Source organism: Lissotriton vulgaris, chromosome 3_1 (genome assembly GCF_964263255.1).
Source record: "Lissotriton vulgaris chromosome 3_1, aLisVul1.2, whole genome shotgun sequence".
NCBI lineage: Eukaryota > Metazoa > Chordata > Amphibia > Caudata > Salamandridae > Lissotriton > Lissotriton vulgaris.
The window spans coordinates 1,540,660,316-1,540,679,082 of NC_141689.1; the positions used below are offsets into that span (position 1 = coordinate 1,540,660,316).

General features: G+C 48.3%; 1 protein-coding gene across 1 annotated transcript in view; it reads left to right on the forward strand.

The window, feature by feature from the left end:
• PPA2 (inorganic pyrophosphatase 2) overlaps positions 1-18,767 on the forward strand; it is a 560,296-nt gene that overhangs the window by 302,728 nt on the left and 238,801 nt on the right. The window contains exon 7 of the mRNA XM_086962038.1: positions 14,871-14,997. Within this exon, the coding sequence (XP_086818164.1) occupies positions 14,871-14,997 (127 nt within the window). The remainder of the gene's footprint in view (positions 1-14,870; positions 14,998-18,767) is intronic.

The following is an 18,767-nucleotide window of genomic DNA, read 5'->3' on the forward strand; positions in this document are numbered from 1 at the left end:
TCCAGCCATGTCGAGGTGATTGGCCATTTTCTACGCTGTCGGGGACGTCACCGCGCTTGGTGAAACCCGCCAGAACACAACAACTCAGTAAAGAAAGTGAAAGTGCAGAGTCTGTGGAGATTCACGAAGACAAGATGCGTGACCACCAGTCGTCCTGACCGTCGTCGTTGTGTGCTAGCAGCTCGCCTCCTCCAGAGTCTGAAGGTAAATAAATATTATATTGTCCTTTCGCTGCCCTTTCAGCTGGTCAATTGTGTCGTTACATCCAATACAAGAGAACATAAGCAAAGGGTACCCACAAAGTAATGTTACAGTGTAATTGACGGTCACCTGACCCGTTTACATAATTTCTGCTATTAGATCTATTGCAATATACACTATTGTGACGCCAGAAGGTCCAGACCACTTTCCTAGTGACAGAGTCACAGTCACAACCGGCCGACAGGCCCGTGGACCGACAGAGACAGGCTCCTGGATTTACATAGACAGTCTATTGCAGTGCACCCACAGAGACACGCTAAGAGAGACAAGTCTACTGAACACACACAGACAGACTAAGGGACCGTCACTGAACCTAGTGGAAGACTACCAGCTCCAGGGTCCATAGAGACAGCCTACTAAATTAATCAAAAGAGACCGGCGGCTGCACCCGAAGCACTAGACGGTATTGGCTTTAGGACCAGAGGCACACAATGAAGAGTCTAAAGAGACTGATGCCAGGTAAAGAGGCTCCGGCACCCACAGGGAAGAGTGCAGTTCCTGCGGAGACATGCTTCTGCACCCTGAGGAGACTGCTGCACCCAAAGAGAAGGGTACCCGCAGAGACCAGCTTCTGCGCCCTGAGGAGACTGCTGCACTCACTGAGAAGAGTGCAGTCAGTGCCTGCAGAGACATGCACCCAGTGGAGACTGCTGCACCTAGAGAGTAGGGTACCCCCAGAGACAAGCCTCTGCACTGCACCCACAGAGCAGAGTGCAGTGCCTGCAGTGAGAGGCTTCTATGCCATGAGGAGACCGCTGCACCCGCAGAGAAGGGTACAAGTAGAGACAGATTTCTGCACCCACAGAGAAGAGAGCTGTACCCGCAGAAACGGGCTTCTGCACCCACAGGGACAGACTACTGCAGCCACATAGACGCAGAGACAATCAGCAGAGACAGACAGCAGCAGTCGAATGGGCCCACAGTGACAGGTTCCTGATGTCTGTAAGGCAGATATCGCTGAGTGCTTCGAGGCGGCCTCTCATCCCTCAGATGCCTAACTTCGGTGGGGCAAGTGAAGAAACTGGAAAAACAACAGCAGGAAACAAACCCTGCTTGCTTCTCCCTCCTCCCCAGGGCTCCAGGGCCTAGAGCTCGCAAACAGCAAACTAACACTGCCACAAGCAAAACTCTCGGACGCACAACCAACCATACCTTGGTACTCTTCGCTGCTCGATTTTCGTTTTTTTCCCTCCTTCCCTTTATCGCCACCCACTTTTCTCATTATCTTGCTTCCCCTTCTTGACTGGTTTTCTTTTCTCTTGCTCGAAAACCACTCTCCACTTTACAACTTTTTTTGTTATTTCCCTTGCTATTTATCTTGTTGTATTGGTCCTCCCACTTGCATTCATGATTTATTTTTTGTTTTTATTTCTATGACTGTATATGCCCAGTGATGAATCCTTGCCATTATCTCTGTGACAAATATATCTTTATATATGTTTGAGAACATAATTATATTTGATACTTAATAGTGTGTCTAATAGTGTGTCTCTGTAAGCCGCCTTCTAATTCTTGTGCGTGAGATAAGTGCCCCATTTCCACTCTCCTTTACACTTAATATTGCTGCTGCAGTGTCCCTCTGAATCCCCCCCCCCCCCCCACTCACACGGTGCCCCTGACACTTACTAGCCCCTCAGTAGAGGAGCATGCTGCTGTGGCATAGGCTAAGAGGTATTCTTTGGTAATGTCTGCGACAAGGAGGATGCATACTGTATCGGTGCTGGAACAAGTGTCAAAGAAGTCTGTGTGGCTATGGATGTGGTGATGGAGTCCCAGGCTAAAGACAACTGATTGTCTAAGAATCAGTTTTAGCAAAGGTGAAGACATATGTAATCTTTCTGGATTTGGATTTTGAATGTCATGTTGAAAGCTATCTGTTTATAGTGCAGCTGTCACTCGTGCGTTTTAACTTTGGAGCATGCATACAATTATAATAATTTTCCTATAAATCAGAATTTTGTCCCTAAACCACTTGGCTCACAGTGCACTGGCAGCACTTTCAATAATTTTCCGAATGCAGCCGTCTACAAATAGAATAGTGCAGTGACAGTGAAACAGAGCTTAGATCACCCCACCCACTGATGAGAAAAGATAACACATGTTTCCCAAGAAAGCATGAAACTTCACTGTAAATAATGATCAAAGCCATCCTAGATCTGCTTGAGAGCGAGGGGGAGTAGTTAACATTTTTGTTATTTGGTATGTATTTTTGCATGTTCCCAAAATAAATGTTCTGATGTTTATTTAAATAACTCAATGTTATGTATTTTACTGGCATGGCAGCAATGGTGCATTACACCACCCAGGGGGAAAGGCATAGCATGGCATTGGAATGGTGTTTGATACACAGGGAAATATTGAAATGTGCATGTTATTGTGTAATTTACTTATTAGGTGAAATGTGGACCTCCTTAGATCGTTTGGGCTCGCTCGCTAGACACAGTGTGCTCCACCACTAATTTTACGCCACACCACTTTCAAATGTCACCAGCCGCCACTGCTGGTGATCCCGCCTTCTTGACCACTCACCCCACGCCTGAGAGACTGGTCATTCAGGCCTCGAAGTCGCAGAGTGCCTTTCCCAAAAGGCTAGAACAATTTGGCAAGAGGTGGTTCTCCTTGGCCAGCTTGGGGTTGCGTCGGTTAACACTGCCTGCTTATTGGGTCGTTACTCCCACGCAGTGTGGGATTCTGTGGCTCAGGTCTTGCCTCAGTGTTCTGAGGAGGTCCAGGCTGTCCTTTCCCAAGCGATTGCGGACGGTAAGGATGCGGCGAAGTTAGCCATCAGGTGTGGCTTGGACATCGCTGATTCGTTGGGCAGGGCAATTTCTACAACTGTGGCGTTGCGGCACCATGCCTGGTAGCGTTCCACTGGGTTCTCGCCTGATGTCCAGGGCTCGCTCATGGACATGCCCTTTGATGGCTCCTGCTTCTTTGGCCATAAGGCTGACAATGCCATGGAGCGCTTTAAAGACTCTCGGGCCACGGCCAAGTCTTTGGATCTTTCCACAAGGAACCCTGCCACGCATGGGTTTAATTCCTTTCGTGGCCAGGGTAGAGGCACCCAAGCACGCTCCTCCAACAAGCCTGTGCAGAACCAGCCTCAGCACGGCCGTGGATTCCGCAGGGGCGGGTCTGGTAACCAGCGTGCAGGTCAGTCCACCTCCACCCCACTGCTTCCGCCTCTAAGCCTTCCTAACCTGAGCTTCAGGGAGCACCTCATGTCGGTGGGTGGCAGGGTCCGCCATCACCTCTGCCACTAGCGCGAAATTACATCGGACAAGTGGGTGCAGCAGATAATCTGCCAAGGTTACTCACTCCCCTTTCTGTCCTCCCCTCCGGCCATGCCACCTCTGTACCACCTCATTTCGGGGGATCATTTGGCTCTTCTCTGTCAGGAAGTCACGGCCCTCCTGGCCAAGGGGGCCATAGAGTACGTTCCCGGTCAGGAAGTAGGGAGTGGTTGTTATTCCCACTACTTTCTGGTCCCCAAGAAGGACTAGGGGGGCCCGCGCCCAACTTGGACCTCCGGGACGTCAATCGCTTCCTCCGGAAGGAGAAGTTCAAGATGCTGACTCTGGCTCAGGTTCTGACTGCCTTGGACCCTGGAGACTGGATGGTAGCGTTGGACGTGTAGGACGCTTATTTTCACCTCCCCGTCCTGCTGGCTCACCAGCGTTACCTGCGGTTCACCGTAGGCCAGGAGCATTTTCAGTTTGCCGTGCTCCCCTTTTGCCTTACCAGTTCCCCATAGGTGTTCACGAAGGTGATGGCGGTGGCCGAAGCTCATCTGCGCAGGTCAGGGTGTCAGTCTTCCCCTACCACGACATCTGGCTGCTAAAGGCTGGCCCTCCCACAGGCAGCCGTCACCCACCTCCAGTCTACGGCCGACCTCTTGTATTTGCTGTGGTTCTCCACCTATGTGCCGAAGTCGCACCTGAATGCCTCTCAGAAGCTCCCCTTCATCAGAGCGGTTCTGTATTCAACGCTGTTTCTGATTTATCCTCCGAGCAGCGGGTCCGGGATATTCAGGCTATGATTCCACTCTTTCAGCCTCTATCCTGAGTTTCAGTCAGGCTGACCCTCCGGCTACTGGGCCTGATGGCCTCCTGCATCCTGCTAGTGACACATGCCAGATGGCATATGCGGGCTCTGTAGTAGGACCTGAAGTTCCAGTGGGCACAGCATCAAGGCAACCTGTCCAATCACGTCCAGGTCTCGGAGGGCGCTGCACGACAGTTGCAGTGGTGGCTCACGAATCGCTCTCCCTTCCCCATCCGGAGCACACAATGGTGACTGCTCCGCCCTCCTGGGATGGGGAGGCCACATGGGAGAGGCGGAGATCAGAGGCCTCTGGTCTCCGGCGGAGTCCCGGCTCCATATCAACCTTCTGGAGCTGTGGGTGATCCGGCTTGCAGGTATTCCTTCCCTCTGTCCGGAGAAGTGTAGTGCAGGTGTTCACGGACAACACCACCGCCATGTGGTATTGCAAAAAACAGGGCGGGTGGGGCCGTGGACCCTATGTCAGGAGGCTCTGTGCCTCTGGACATGGCTGGAACATCAAGGCATTACCTTGGGGGTTCAACACCTGGCAGGTTCACTGAATGCCAGGACGGACGAACTCAGCTTCTGGTGCATGATGGATCACAAATGGCGTCTGAACTCAAATGTGGTGCAAGGTCTCTTTCTGCAGTGGGGAGAGCCTTGGTTAGGTCTATTCGCCACCGAAGAGAACGCGCAATGTCATCAGTTCTGCGCGTTGGAATTTCCAAGGCGGCACTCGCTCTGAGACGCTTTTCGTTGCGAGTGGAGCTACGGTCTATTGTACGCCTTTCCGCCTATACCACTTCTGTCCAGAGTACTGAAGATCAGGCGCAATCGGGCCCAAGTGATTTTTGTGGCTCCGGACTGGGCTCGAAGAGTATGGTATCCCGAGCTACTCAGTATGAGCATAGATCCCCCGATCCGTCTGCCTCTTCGGGAGGATCTTCTGTCGCAGCAGCAGGGGACGGTCCTCCACCCGAACCTGTCCAGCCTCCACCTCCATGCTTGGAGATTGAGCGTCAACAGTTCAAACCTTTCGATCTTCCTCCCGAAGTCTGAGATGTCATTCTGGAGGCCAGGCATCCCTCCACCAAAACGATATACGTCTGCAAGTGGAACAGATTTGTGGCATGGTGCACAGTGAAGGCTGTGGATCCCCTTTCTCCCCCTCTTTCTGAGGTTCTTCTGTTCCTTCTCTCTTTGGCCCAGCAGGGCTCTGCTCTGGGCACTATCAAAGATTATCTTTCGGCCATCTCCGCCTTTCTACGGCTTCCAGATTAGCCTTCTCTTTTTAAGTCCCTGGTTGTTAACCGTTTTCTTAAAGGCATTACGCATACGTTTCCACCCGTGCCCTTCATAATGCCTCAGTAGGACTTAAATCTTGTCTTTACTTTTCTGATGTGCACTCCCTTTGAGCCCCTTCATAACTGTCGGTTACGTTTTCTCACTCTAAAGACGGCTTTCCTGGTTGCTATCACCTCTGACAGAAGAGTGAGTGAGCTCCAGGCCCTTTCTTCCAAACCTCCTTTCCTTTCTGTTCATCCGGACAAGGTGGTTTTAAGGACCTGTCCTTCTTTTCTGCCAAAGGTTGTCACGCCCTTCCACATCGGGTAGATCATCACTTTGCCCACCTTCTTTCCGCCTCCGCATCCTTCAAGGGAAGAGGAGAGGCTCCACCGTCTGACCCTAAACGTGTGCTTGCATTCTATCTGCAGCGTACACAGCAGTTCTGGGTGGATGATCAGCTTTTTGTTGGCTACGTGGGCGCCAAAAAAGGTCGGGCTGTGCACAAACGGACCATCTCCCGGTGGGTCGTTCTGTGCATCAAAGCATGTTACTGTTTGGCCTGCGTGCCCATTCGACCAGGGCACCTGCAGCCACTACTGCCTTGGGACGCGGCGTTCTCTTGCAGGACATTTGTCAGGCTGCTACGTGGGCCTCGCTGCACATGTTTACCAAGCACTACTGCCTTGATCGTCAGGTCCGGAAAGACGGCTTCTTTGGCCATTCTGTGCTCCGTGACTTTCTGTTGTAATGTTGTTTGCAGACCCACCACCGGGGTTGGTATTGCTGGGGTATCTATTCTAAGGTAAGGAATCTATCACTAACGTGTCTCTTGCAGAAGCACAAGTTACTACTTGTGTAACGATATATCTGTAAGAGATATTAGTTAGTGATAGATTCCTTACCGCCACACCCATCCTCCCTGTTCTGCGAACTGATTACTTGGGTTACGGTCATCCCCTTTTAGGACCCTAGTTTTATGCACCTATGGTCAGTATCTTGCATGGCTCTGTGTTTCGGCGCAGAAAGTCGTGTACAGAACTGATGTCAGCGCACATGGGTGGCGCCTAAGTACCCTCTTTGACTTTGTCTCGGAGCTGACGATGCCAGTGACGGACGCGGAGCCGCAGGACACTACCTATTGACGCGCAGGGGTACTGCTAAGTAAATCTTTCCCGATCGAGTCTGACGCCTGGGGATATTCTAAGGTAAGGAGTCTATCCCTAAGTAATGTCTCTTACAGATATATCGTTACACAAGTAGTAACTTGTGCTACAGGTAAGTAACTTGTTTTCATCGTAAACATATACAACTAGATGGGTGGGTGCCTGGATTTTTCTTTATTCATTGTATTACAAAATAACGTTTTTAGGTAGAGCCTTGGAGAGCATGCGCTAACCCCCTTAAAAAAGCATGTGTAGCTGGTAGGAGGTAAGGTGTCTTCCTTTATGCAGGCCTGGAAGACCATAACTTCAGACCACTGTGTTCTACAGGTTATAGAAAAAGGGCTTGCCCTTGTCTGCCAGCAGGCTTCTCCCCATATACCTCCTTCTGAGTCGGAAGATCATCTGCAGATACTGCAGTTACTCCAAAGTCATGAGTGGGGTCGTGATATCAGACTCCACAGCAGCTTCATATCATCTTGGGAAGTAGAAGCAAGGAGACATGTATAGGCGCCACCACTGCGTGCTGAAGTCCGTTCCTTTCTTTCTGTCCCCTTTGATCCAGATCTAAAGATATGGTTTCATACTTTTTGTCAGCTTGTTACTGCCTCCCAAAATGTTTTTCAGTGCTCTAAAACTCTGTTCCCCATAAAGACCGGAGGTTTCAAACATTGCCACGACTACAGGAAGCAGATGCTGGTTTTGGCCCCATATGGTGTCTGTCTATGTGTAGATTCCAAGCATGACTGTTTGTTCTGTGACAAATGCTTTTTAATGCACCTCAAGGCCACCAGGAAGCGTGAGGGCTAAGTTGTACAAATCAGAGCATAAGAAAGATCACTCTACATGGCCCAGGTCTGCTCCAAGTCCCGTACCCACTCCAGACTCAGATCCCGACCTTGCTGCAATTTGCTTTCTATGGTAAGCCGAAGTCTAAAGAAACTTCTTGCTATAAGCAAAAGAAGCCTAGTCTGGATTTTTCTGCCTCTCATCTTTCCCACTCCGGGGAGAAGTTGCTCATTCAGCTCTTGAACGATCCAACTCCACCTCCCTTATCTAAATCTGAGCATATTCTGAGGCTGATTCTGACAAGCCACAAGCAAGCTGAGCCATAATCAACCTTGCTGCAGATAGAAGCCTTCAACGAGGCCATGCTGCAACTATTGCGGATGATTCTAGGTTCCGCTGGAGCACCTTTGGGCTCCATGGATCCAATTAGACCTTAACCAATGCCAGCTGGCACTTTTTGGATACCTGCCTGGCCCTCAGCCAGTGCCAACTCATACTGCCACTCCTGCACTGACGGCTATGGCAGTTCTGATCACTTTGACGTCAGCCTCGTCTCCAGAAGTGCCAGGACCCAACCCGTACACCTGTTTCAATCTGAAGCTGACTTCAGCCTGAACGTGGTCGATGTCTCATTATGAAATAACTAAAGCTCAGCAACCGGTCTGGGGGGACTCCCAGGCAATGTTAATTTTAAGACACCAGCGTTACCGGAGACTGGAGACTTTATTTGGATTGCATTCTGATACTGCCCAGGCCCTTCAGAATGGAGTTTATGATGAAGATTGTGACAAGGAGGCAGATCATTTCCTCTCCCCTCTTTACACTTATGCTGGCATGTATTTAGGATTTCAAAATGCTAGGGGCTGTTTACGTCTTGTGAGGCACTCCCTCCTGTGCCTCCTAAAAGGAGGATGCTTCAGTCAGAGTGGTTGTCCGCAGAGCCACAGAAATGTTGCACTTTTAGTTGCCCATTGTAGAAACCAAGGCAAATCTTCTAACCAAGATCTTGCTTCTGGGGCCTGCAACTTCACTGCCTTTTAATAAGTCAGTAACCAAGGCATGAGCAGTGGCCGGGTCTAAGCTGTCCTCGGTTCCTCAGGTGAGTCCTTTGGGCATCATAGACCTGCTTCTGGGACCAAACATCTGACTCAGTAGATCTTCGTGGTTTGGTCTTCAAGCAGTAAGGTCAAAGCTGATACGTTCCCCACTGCCCCGCTAGGCAGAGTTAACACACATTGATATGTTTGGAAAGAAGGTTTTTCCATCTGCCACTTTCGCACTAAGATCCCTCAAGGCTGTCTGTCTGCTAGGGTGTCATGGACATGCCCTATGGGATATGGCCAATATAATCCTGCCTGCTTGCATTCGAACAAACGATCCATGATAGATAAGACTTCTAAGTATGTTTTGATAGTCTGGGTACAACAGACTTTGGGTTGCGCCATTGACAGCTGTGCGATAATCCGATGGCCTGCAAAGAAGTGCGCACATGATTTTACCGGGATGTACAGGCATACCTTATAGAGCTGCCATTTTACAGCTCTAGACGTTTGGAGAAAAAGCTGATTCTGCATTCTCTACCACCTGTTCCTTGGAAAGGTGGGCATGGTGCCTCTCCCAGTACATTTTGGTGCCCAAAAGCTACATCAGGCTCAGGCTGATATTTGGTCTTTGGTTCTTGAACACTTTCCATTCGAAGGACAAGGTTTCCGCCTTGGATCTGGGGTTTTGAATGATTTCCTTCGACTTGAAGGACACATACTTTCATATGACTGTTCAGCAGTCCCACAGACATCTTCTTCAGTTCATGGTGGGGTTGGAAAACTTTCAGATTACTGTCTTCCTCTTTGGCCTACTTCTGCCCTGTGGTGTCATTGACATCTATTCGAGCTACATGGAGAGCAAACATCACAGGTTGATTTTGCAATACATTCATATAGCACATACGTATGCTTGAATTAAATATTTTACCTGTTAAAGACTCACAGGTTATTATGTGAGGAACATTGGATACTATACTCTAGAAATATATATATATATATCAGAGGCAGGCAAACTCACTTGAGTAGGACTGAACATAGAAGTCAAGAATGTTCAATTTCAGTGAATTTCAAAGGTTTTTTAATAGCAAATTTCTATAGCTATGAAATGTAATATTTTTTATAATGAATCCTATATTGTATATTTTTGTAATACTATTTTTTTATGTCTATTGTTCATGAATTTGTTTTATTTTTTTATTTTTTTGCCCTGGAGCGCTCCCGGTGCGCGTCCCGGTGAGCTCACCGGTAAGCGCAGTCTTGCGGCGCGCCCCAGGGCGCGCACCGGTGAGCGTCCCGTTAGCGCTGTTGCCGCGAACGAAAACATCATCGTGACGTATCGCGTAGCCGCGTCCACGTGATACGCACGGCGTAAGCGCACCCGGAAGCACTCGAGCGAATATGATCGCGCAACGTAAGCATCCGAAGCGCTTACGCCACGCGCCCCTGGGCGCACCCCCGGGTAGCGTAAGGGCGTCGGGTCATGTGCACTGAAAATAACACTTTTCATTGGTTAAGGACAGTTTTTTTTTCCAAATGATGAAAGACCCCACCTTTTTTCCTTATTCTGACTTTGTCCTTTGACTGAGAAAGACCTGTTTGGAGATCTATGAATAATATTTTGTACTTTAAAAGGGCTACAGTAGCAGCAGCAGCTGGAGCATCTGCACCACCACCACCACCAAGAGGACCACCACAACACCACAGTGGTGGAGATGAAGAAGAGGAGGAGGAGGAGGAGGAGGGGAGTAGGAGATTCCTACCAGAAGACAATACCCCATATAGGCCAAAGCAGCACATTGTATGGGAGTTTTTTTCCATCCCAGAGGGCAAGAAGAAAGTCAATGCGCCAAAGGTGACTTGCCTAATCTGTAAGATGGAACTTTCAAGGGGTAACCCTAATAAAAAATACTCATTTGGCAATGACACCATGATTCGGCACATGCAGCGCAGGCATCCCAACAACTATGCTGCGGCAAAGGTGAGAGAACTGGCCAGCAACCCTCCCCAATCTTCACCCAGCACCTCCAAACGAAAGCAACCCACTCCATCGGGACCAGAGACAAGGGAGATGGTCCCAAACATTCAACCAAAGTTTGGGCAATACAAGATCACTTGTATTTTTTGTGGTAAGACCATCACCTATGGTGAGCAAAGCATAACGCTCATCAACCGTGCTGGTGACAACCACAAATGCCCCAAAAATCCATAATTTTTTCCTGATATTTTTTTGCTCCAGTTCAGCCGTTTTCAATTCCCTGTTTTTTGTTTCTCCCCATAAAAATAACAAAAAATATATAAAATAGTTCATAAAAGCCAAAAAAAGTACAAAATGTTCAAAAAAACATTAAAAAATATATAAAACAACAAAAAGAAGAAAAAAAACAGTTCTTTTTAGAACTACCTCCAAATTATAAAAAAAAGGCAACATTTTTTGAAAACTCTATCATTCTTTTTTCCCCATGGTACGCTCCCCGGTTCGCTCCCCGGTGCGCTTACCGGGCGCTCCCCCCGCGCAAATCGAAGAAAAAAATATTTTTTTTTGCCCCGCGGGGCCCTTTTATAGCCCCCACATCAAACCTAGGGGTCAGGGGGGTCTACTCTGCCCCCTTATGGTCATTTCCCCCTTTGTTTTTGCCACCTCTTGTGTCTCGATCCTACCGAGACACAAGATGGCGGCCGCTCCGGACTGTTTGGAATGTTTACAGACACCCGAGAGCCAATCAGCTTTCCGCGCGCGAACTCGCGTAGCGCGCTGGTTAGCGCCCCGGGGCGCGCTTATAGAGATCTATATATTTTTGGAACCTAAATTACTCAGAATCCACTGGAGCACATATCTTGAGACATAACAAAGGCACATCGGGCTACCAGTCCCTACAATTTTGACAAGTTTGGTGGAAATCCATTCAGCCGTTCGGGCTAAAAGTGAGGTCGACCGCCCTATGGAAATTAACATGGGGAAAACACGTTTTGGGACCCCCCTTTTTTCTCGGCCCCCACTTGACAAATCCCCCCCCCCCCCCCCAAACTTTCAGGGAAGGACCGGAGCGCCGCGAGGCAAATTTGAGGAAATTTTCAGGCAGATTCCTCAACCAGCGCCAAAGTTATTCACAATAGAATGTTGCGATTTTCTATTGAAAATAATCCTAACTATAACTACCTACTCGCCACCGCCAGTAGGTAATATACTATACATGTTTCAAGAAATTTCCAGATAATATTTGTAACATCATCTGAGGTATCAATATTTCTAAAACCTGGTACGAATTATTTCCTTTAGTAAACCGAATAAAATGAAAAATATGAATAATGGCGTTAAATTTGTCATTTAAATTGAAAAACCTTTCATTGGTTGGCTTTATTTCAAGACACTGTAATTGTATCTAACTATTCTCTGTCCTAGTTCTTATCTTAATCAAATGCTAATGATGTACACCTTCAGACCTACATATACCGTGGAAATTGTAGTTGTACAGGTATGAATGTGTGAGGGGTCTTATTCCAGATCTTTCACAACTCAGGAAAGATGCATGACCACTCCCTCGTGATGGCATTCATTCTTCCAAGTAATTTGCACGACATGCTTCACTCAAATGCGTTACAAAGTTGTGCCATAGCCAAGTGCTGACCTTCTCTTCCAACTTTGCTATCAGTCTAAAGCTTATGCACCATCTCTTTCAATCCTTTTTCATCCCTCAGATCTATCTTTTCTATAACAAAGATCAATTCCACTCTCCATGACTGAGATAAACACTTACTCGCATATGAATGGCTGAAATGTTATCAAATTAGATTTTGTCAAATCAGATGTAAGTATTGCAGTTGCACATGCCTGCACATATATCGTTTCTTCTTTGGCGGATCGAGACCTCCTATATTCAGCCTACAATCACAGCCTAGTTTAAAACAAAAGGAATGACCTATCATTACCTTCCCTGTGCTATTGAATGTAAACTGTACTGCAGAAAGAACCGATGATGGACGTAAAGCTGAAAAATGCAAACATTCACTCCCAGTCTCAAAGATCCTGGTTTAATCCATCGTTCTTTTGCTCACCACGCCACCACAGTTTGGACCGAGCCATATGCAAATCAGTCTTGACCCTTCTCCTCATGGGAATAGTCCTGCCCAAACTTCCAAGCCAGGTCCTCCCTGGACTGGAAACAAGCATCCTAGGACCGGTTTCGGGGGAATCACCCCTCATCAGCCTGGCTGGCTTTAATCCGGTGGAGCAGTGAGCAAGGGACCCATGTCTGGACATACCCTTCCCATTTAGGGCGACAAAAGCAAAAAGAACAGATCATGGATGGAACGCTAAACAATGCAAACATTCACCCCCAGTCACAAAGACCTGGGTTTAATCCATCGTTCTGTTCTGTACTGCAGCATCAGCACATGAATGACATGGTTGAATCCACAATCATTTAAGCTCTTCGCACCTTTTGCACATGGCTTCTAAAATGATGATTCCCAAAATAGTGGCTGAAGTCCCAGACTTTGACAGCTTCAGTGACCTTTAGTGGCAGCCAATGCCTTTTGAACTCAAAGAACACTTTTTCTGAATAACTTCTGTTCCAACACCGGAAACAAATACTCCAGCCACACAGTAGTGTGTTTACATAGTTGGTCAATGTAGTCACTTAATGCACAACAAACACACAACCACTTGGATTCAATGGTAATATATATTCCAAGCTATTCCATGACTACAGTCGTGTTACCATCAATTTAAAAAAGAAATCCTGTCCAACTAGAAACGTTCTAGGAGAAGGCTATTTTGGTTAACGGACAAAAGAATCTAGGAATGTTTCAGCTTGAAGCATTTCAACAGTGGGGATTTGCTGGCGTGGTATTGTCCACCAGTTCTTTCCTTTCTTGTACTTGGGGTTCTGGAGTTCATTTACCAGACTTTTTTCTACAGTAGGTTTTTTAAAGGTAGAACAAGGTAATGCCTTTGGTTCCAGGAGAGAACCGACACTTACCTTGAACACAGTCCTGTGTTCTGCACATTCTGTGATGAGCCACGTGGTTCGGAGGTGCAGTTCGGAGTAGGACTAGCTGTTTCCTGGCAGGTATCTGACAAATGATGATGATGATGGCGGAAGTTATGAACGGAGGTCTGTGAGTAACCTTTTTACCATGGATTTGGGATAGTTTTGATGTTGGACTGATGAGAGGATGTGCACTCAGCAGTTTGGCATAAATAGGCTAAAGCCACTAAAACCATGGTAGTAAGGGTGTTTGCCGCCAGTTGCAATCCATTCGATACACACATGATACAACACATCAGGGAGACACTTTCTGAATTTGAAACTTACCCAACATTAGAACATAATAAATATATGGAAAATATTGCATGTAACCTATTTATTTCTTTGTTGTGTAAACCATAGGTTTGTGTCATTGCCATTTTGTAGCCCTAACAGCAGTAGAGCTGGTGTTCTTAGGAGTTTTTGGTGATGTGATGTCCGCATCCTGTTTGGAACCTCGATCGAAGCCTGCTGTGTGGGATTATGAAGCAAACATTTTAACTTTGATTAGTGGTGTTTGAGTTTTAGGATTTTGCCAGAGTGAGCTCAAGAGCAGAGCTGCCATGACTAATGTTGATTTCCCGCCATGGGATTTTTGATGTAAATCTGATCTGGTCAAGTATTTTTGCACAGCTGAATCTCAGATCACATATGAGAGTGTAGCTTTGCAACAGCACCTAAAAATGCTCTATTTTCGACCAAATGCACAGTACACTCTGAAGACGGTGCAGAGAATGTTGATCTTTATTCTCTGTGCCACAGGAAGAAAATGGAGTTCTTTGAGGGCTGGTGTGACGAGGGAGAACTTTGCAGCATCGAAGTAGTCTCACTTCTCCACTTTCCATTCTCTAGAGTTTCAACATAGTTGCCTTCATATCTCTAGCATAATGAACATTACAGTAAGTCACAAAGTGCATTATTAGACTAGATTGTCAGACATTGTAAAAGTGCATTTAGCTAGTGCAGAAAGCACCCTCCTTGTAGCTCCCTTGCTTGGGGCATATGGCACAAAATAGTCGAGATTGGTTCACCGATCGACATGAGATGAAGACTATCTTTAACAACCCTTTTCATTTGTCTGTTGTGAAACAGGCTGGTTGTCCTCTGTATATGCTGCCATTCACTGACTCTTCCTTGGGTCTGCTAGATCGTCATGTGTGCTGGCCAAATTGTACAATTCACACTTCTGTTGTTGGACTCAAAATAGGTCTTTCGGTTTTATTGAATGACACTTTACAATTTACATTTTCATTCTAAAGGTCTGTTCTCGAGGAGAGGTAATACAGGTTAAAGTGCTTGGAGTCCTTGCTCTAATTGATGAGGGAGAGACTGACTGGAAGGTAATCGCAATCAACGTAGAGGACTCCGAGGCAGAAAAGTTCAGTGGTAAGATTCTTCCCAGTTTCCACAACTGCTTTCTGTTTCTTGTCATCCTCTTGTGCTGAGTGTAACAGGTGTAGTTTCTCTTAAAAAAGCTCCAGTTACTTATCACTGAAGCTGCACTGATCATTTTTTAACTTGTCTGACATTCAGAGGAGTAACAGCCAGATTCATGAAGCCAAATTGCGATCGCAATAGCTGCGAAATAGCAATTGCGATCGCAAATTGAGTAAAAGCAATTCATGATAGTGAAAATAGCAAAATAGTGAAATCGCTAAATACAAATAGCGATTTCGCTAATAAAATCTCAGAATCCTGGAACCAGCCCATTTGCGATTTAGAAATAGCGAGAAACCATGGATTCTGCGAAATCAATTGCGAACTCGCTGAATGATCGCAATCGCCATTCAAGAAAAATCGCAGATTGCGAAAAACACGATAATCGCTATTTGCGAGGCGCTATTTAAGGAGAACCCCAGCAAAGAAAAAAAATAAATAAATAAAGTTAACTACAAACAGGTGCAGGCCTGACCAAACACACTAAAGGACATGCAGCTGGAGACTGAGGACTCTCACAATGCCAGGACTCTACATGGTGGTCAGGCGGCGTAGGCTACAGCGAGCAGCACGGAACAGGCGTAGGATCCAGGAGCGGATATTCCGTCAGCGGGTCACCCTTCTGGGCCAAACCAGGGAGCAAATCTATGCGAAGTACCGCCTAAATGGGCCAATGATCATTAAGCTGATCCAGGACCTAGACCCCCTGCTGCAGCATCCAACAAGGAGGACCAATGCCGTTCCCACCCATGTGTAGGTATTGTGCAGCCTGCACCTACTGGCCTCCGGAAGCTTCCAGGGGATAGTTGCTGTCGCAGGGGGGATATCCCAGCCCACCATGTCCCGCTGCCTAAGGAGTTTCCTGGATACAATGCTGACCCGGCTACACCACTACATATCATTCCCCACCACCCAACAGGACATAAATGACACCAAGCTGAAATTTTACAACATTGCACATTTCCCGCATGTAATTGGATGCATTGACTGTACCCATATCCACATCTGCCCACCAGCACAAACGGAATACATGTACCGCAACCGCAAGTCCTACCACTCCCTCAATATCCAGATGGTGTGCAACGCAAAGAATTACATCACGGACATAGTGGCACAATATCCGGGCAGCACGCATGACTCCTTCATCTTCCGGCACAGCAGCATTCACACACGACTGGCCAGGGGAGACTTTGGCGAAGGACACCTGCTAGGTAAGTACACATGCCCCAAATAGTACACTGTGAGCATGTATCTGCGCAGAATAGGCACTCACCCTGTGCTTATTACCCTCAGGTGGCAGCGTCTACGGTCTACGTGAGTACCTCCTCACCCCATACCTCAACCCTGCCACACCACAGCAACGGCGTTACAATGCTGCACACATACGAACAAGAAATTGCATTGAGAGGACATTTGGCCTATTGAAGAGCCGTTTCCGCATACTGCACAAGACTGGTGGGGCCATCAAATACACACCTGAGGTCTGCTGCCGCATCGTGGCCGTGTGTGCAATACTCCACAACATTGCTACCAAGCGCAGGATACCAGTGGAGATATCTGGCAGTGAGTCTGAAGGGGACAACCGGCCGCCTCCACATGTGCGTCATACACGCGGAGAAAATCCTGCTGAAGGACACAGGCGCTGCAACCACATCACTATTAACTGTTTCTAGTGCACCCATTCCCCTCACAAAACACTGCACTCCTGCATGACAAATGTAATAATGACATGAGTGTGAATCAAGTCAGACCAGAAATCTTTATTGTTCATGCACAATAAATTGGCCTTTACTTATTTTGGTGTCTCATGAAGAGAGTATTACTCCATACCTCCCCATGCTGGGGTAGTGGGTTTGCAGGGGTTGACTGCATGGCCTCCCTCACAGTGTCTGAGTCCTCACTGTCGGTTACGACGAGACGCCCTCAAGTCGTCTCTCTGTATCCTTAGGGACGGTGTTGGCCCTAGTTGCTGCTGTTGGCCTGCTGCTGCGGCGACGTGCAGGCATCGGTGGCAAGGATGCACTGCTGTTGGTTGACGCTGCCTCACTCACGTCGTCAGGCCCCTCTGCTTCTCCAAGGGTAGTGGCCTGGCTGCCGGGCACTGCTGCCGTAAGCAGATCTAGAGACCTGGCCACATCCTGGCAACACTGCACCATCTGTCCCTGCATGGCGAGTGACCTTGCGTGCCAGCTGTGATGTTGCATTCCCAACTACATGGTTAGATCTTGTGTAGGCCGATAGGCAGGCCAGTAGTTGGCGGTGGCGTCAGCGGGACATGTCCTGCTGGGCTACCAGCAGCTGGCTGTTCGCTCGGACAGCAGCGGTCATCTGGGCAATGTTTTGGCTTGTCGCCTGCATCTGGGTGAGAATCACTGCCAGGTGACGCGCCTGTGTACGATGCACCGCCAGCATGCGGCTTTCGATGGCCAGGCCAGGATCAGGTATTTGAAGTGCCCTGCCGGTGCCTGCTGGGCCCTGACGCTGCTGGCGCCTCAGTGCGCTGGTGTGTGATCTGGCTCCAGCTGTGCGCCTCGTCTGCCTCCTAGGCGCTGGTGGTGGGGCCTGTACCACTGCTGTGGCTGTTTGCTGGGGTGTTGGCTGCACGGCTGTGGCTGCAGGGGTGGCCCTGTCCGCACGGGGGTGGTGGTGGGAGAACTGCTGGTGGCTGTGATGGGTTGGGTCGTTGGGAGGACTGGCCCTCACCCTCAGTGTCCTCCTGGCTCTCGGCGATGTGCAGGGCCTCGCTATCTGTGCTGGCTTGCTCAACTGCACCTGTAATGTGAAAGGGTGCATGATTAATGTTATGTATCTTGCAAAGCAATGTTGATACATGCATGTAGGCTTGCTTTCCCTGACTGGCTTTTGGACTTACTTTGCATTTACTGCTCTGGCTGTGTTGAGCTAACTGGGGGTACATGATTTCACTACAACTACCACAATGCAATGGGGCTTTTTTGGTGTGCATGGGCTGCATTGTTGGGTATGTCATATTGCTAGCTCAGAAGTCATGGGCATTGTTGGGGGACAGGGTAGCAGTCGCATGGCACTTACCTTCAGATTGTTGGCTGGGTCGAGACGAGTCCAGCTGCATGACCCCCATGCAGGCTTCTGGTGCAATGGTGTCCTCTATCAGGTCCTCCAATGGGGTGTTCGGTGTGGCTACAGGTTCCCCTCCACCGGTGGCCAGTCGCTCCCCAAGCCTCTCCGCGATATGCTCCTTAGAACGACCTCTCAGGTCGTACCAGCGCTTTTTAAGGTCATCAATTGACCGCTGGGTCACCCCAACCGAATTGACCTTAGCGTGGATGCGCTGCCAGATCCTGCGCTGCACCCTCCGGGAGTCTTTTCCGAAGAGCCAGGCATGATCCTTGCAGACCCCCTCAATTAGATGCTCTAGTTCAAGTTCAGAAAACTTGATTTTGCGCTTTCTCTCCTGCCCACTGCTCCCTGCTGCATCCTGGGACATCTTGGTGAACTTTTTTCCTGCTGGGGTGCTGCACAGTGTCAGGTTTGGTGCTCTTCAGTATCCTGCTGCTACTCCCTGGCTCTGTGTTCTGTTTGTGGGTGTGGTAAGCCTACTTCCTGGTTGTGATGTCATCAGTGGGCTCGAAATGCAACTTCCCGTGTTTGCGATCTCGCAGTTAGCTAGATCGCAAATTGCGATTTCGCTAATTGCGAGGTCGCAATTTCTACATTGAAAATAGCTGATTCTGCGATTA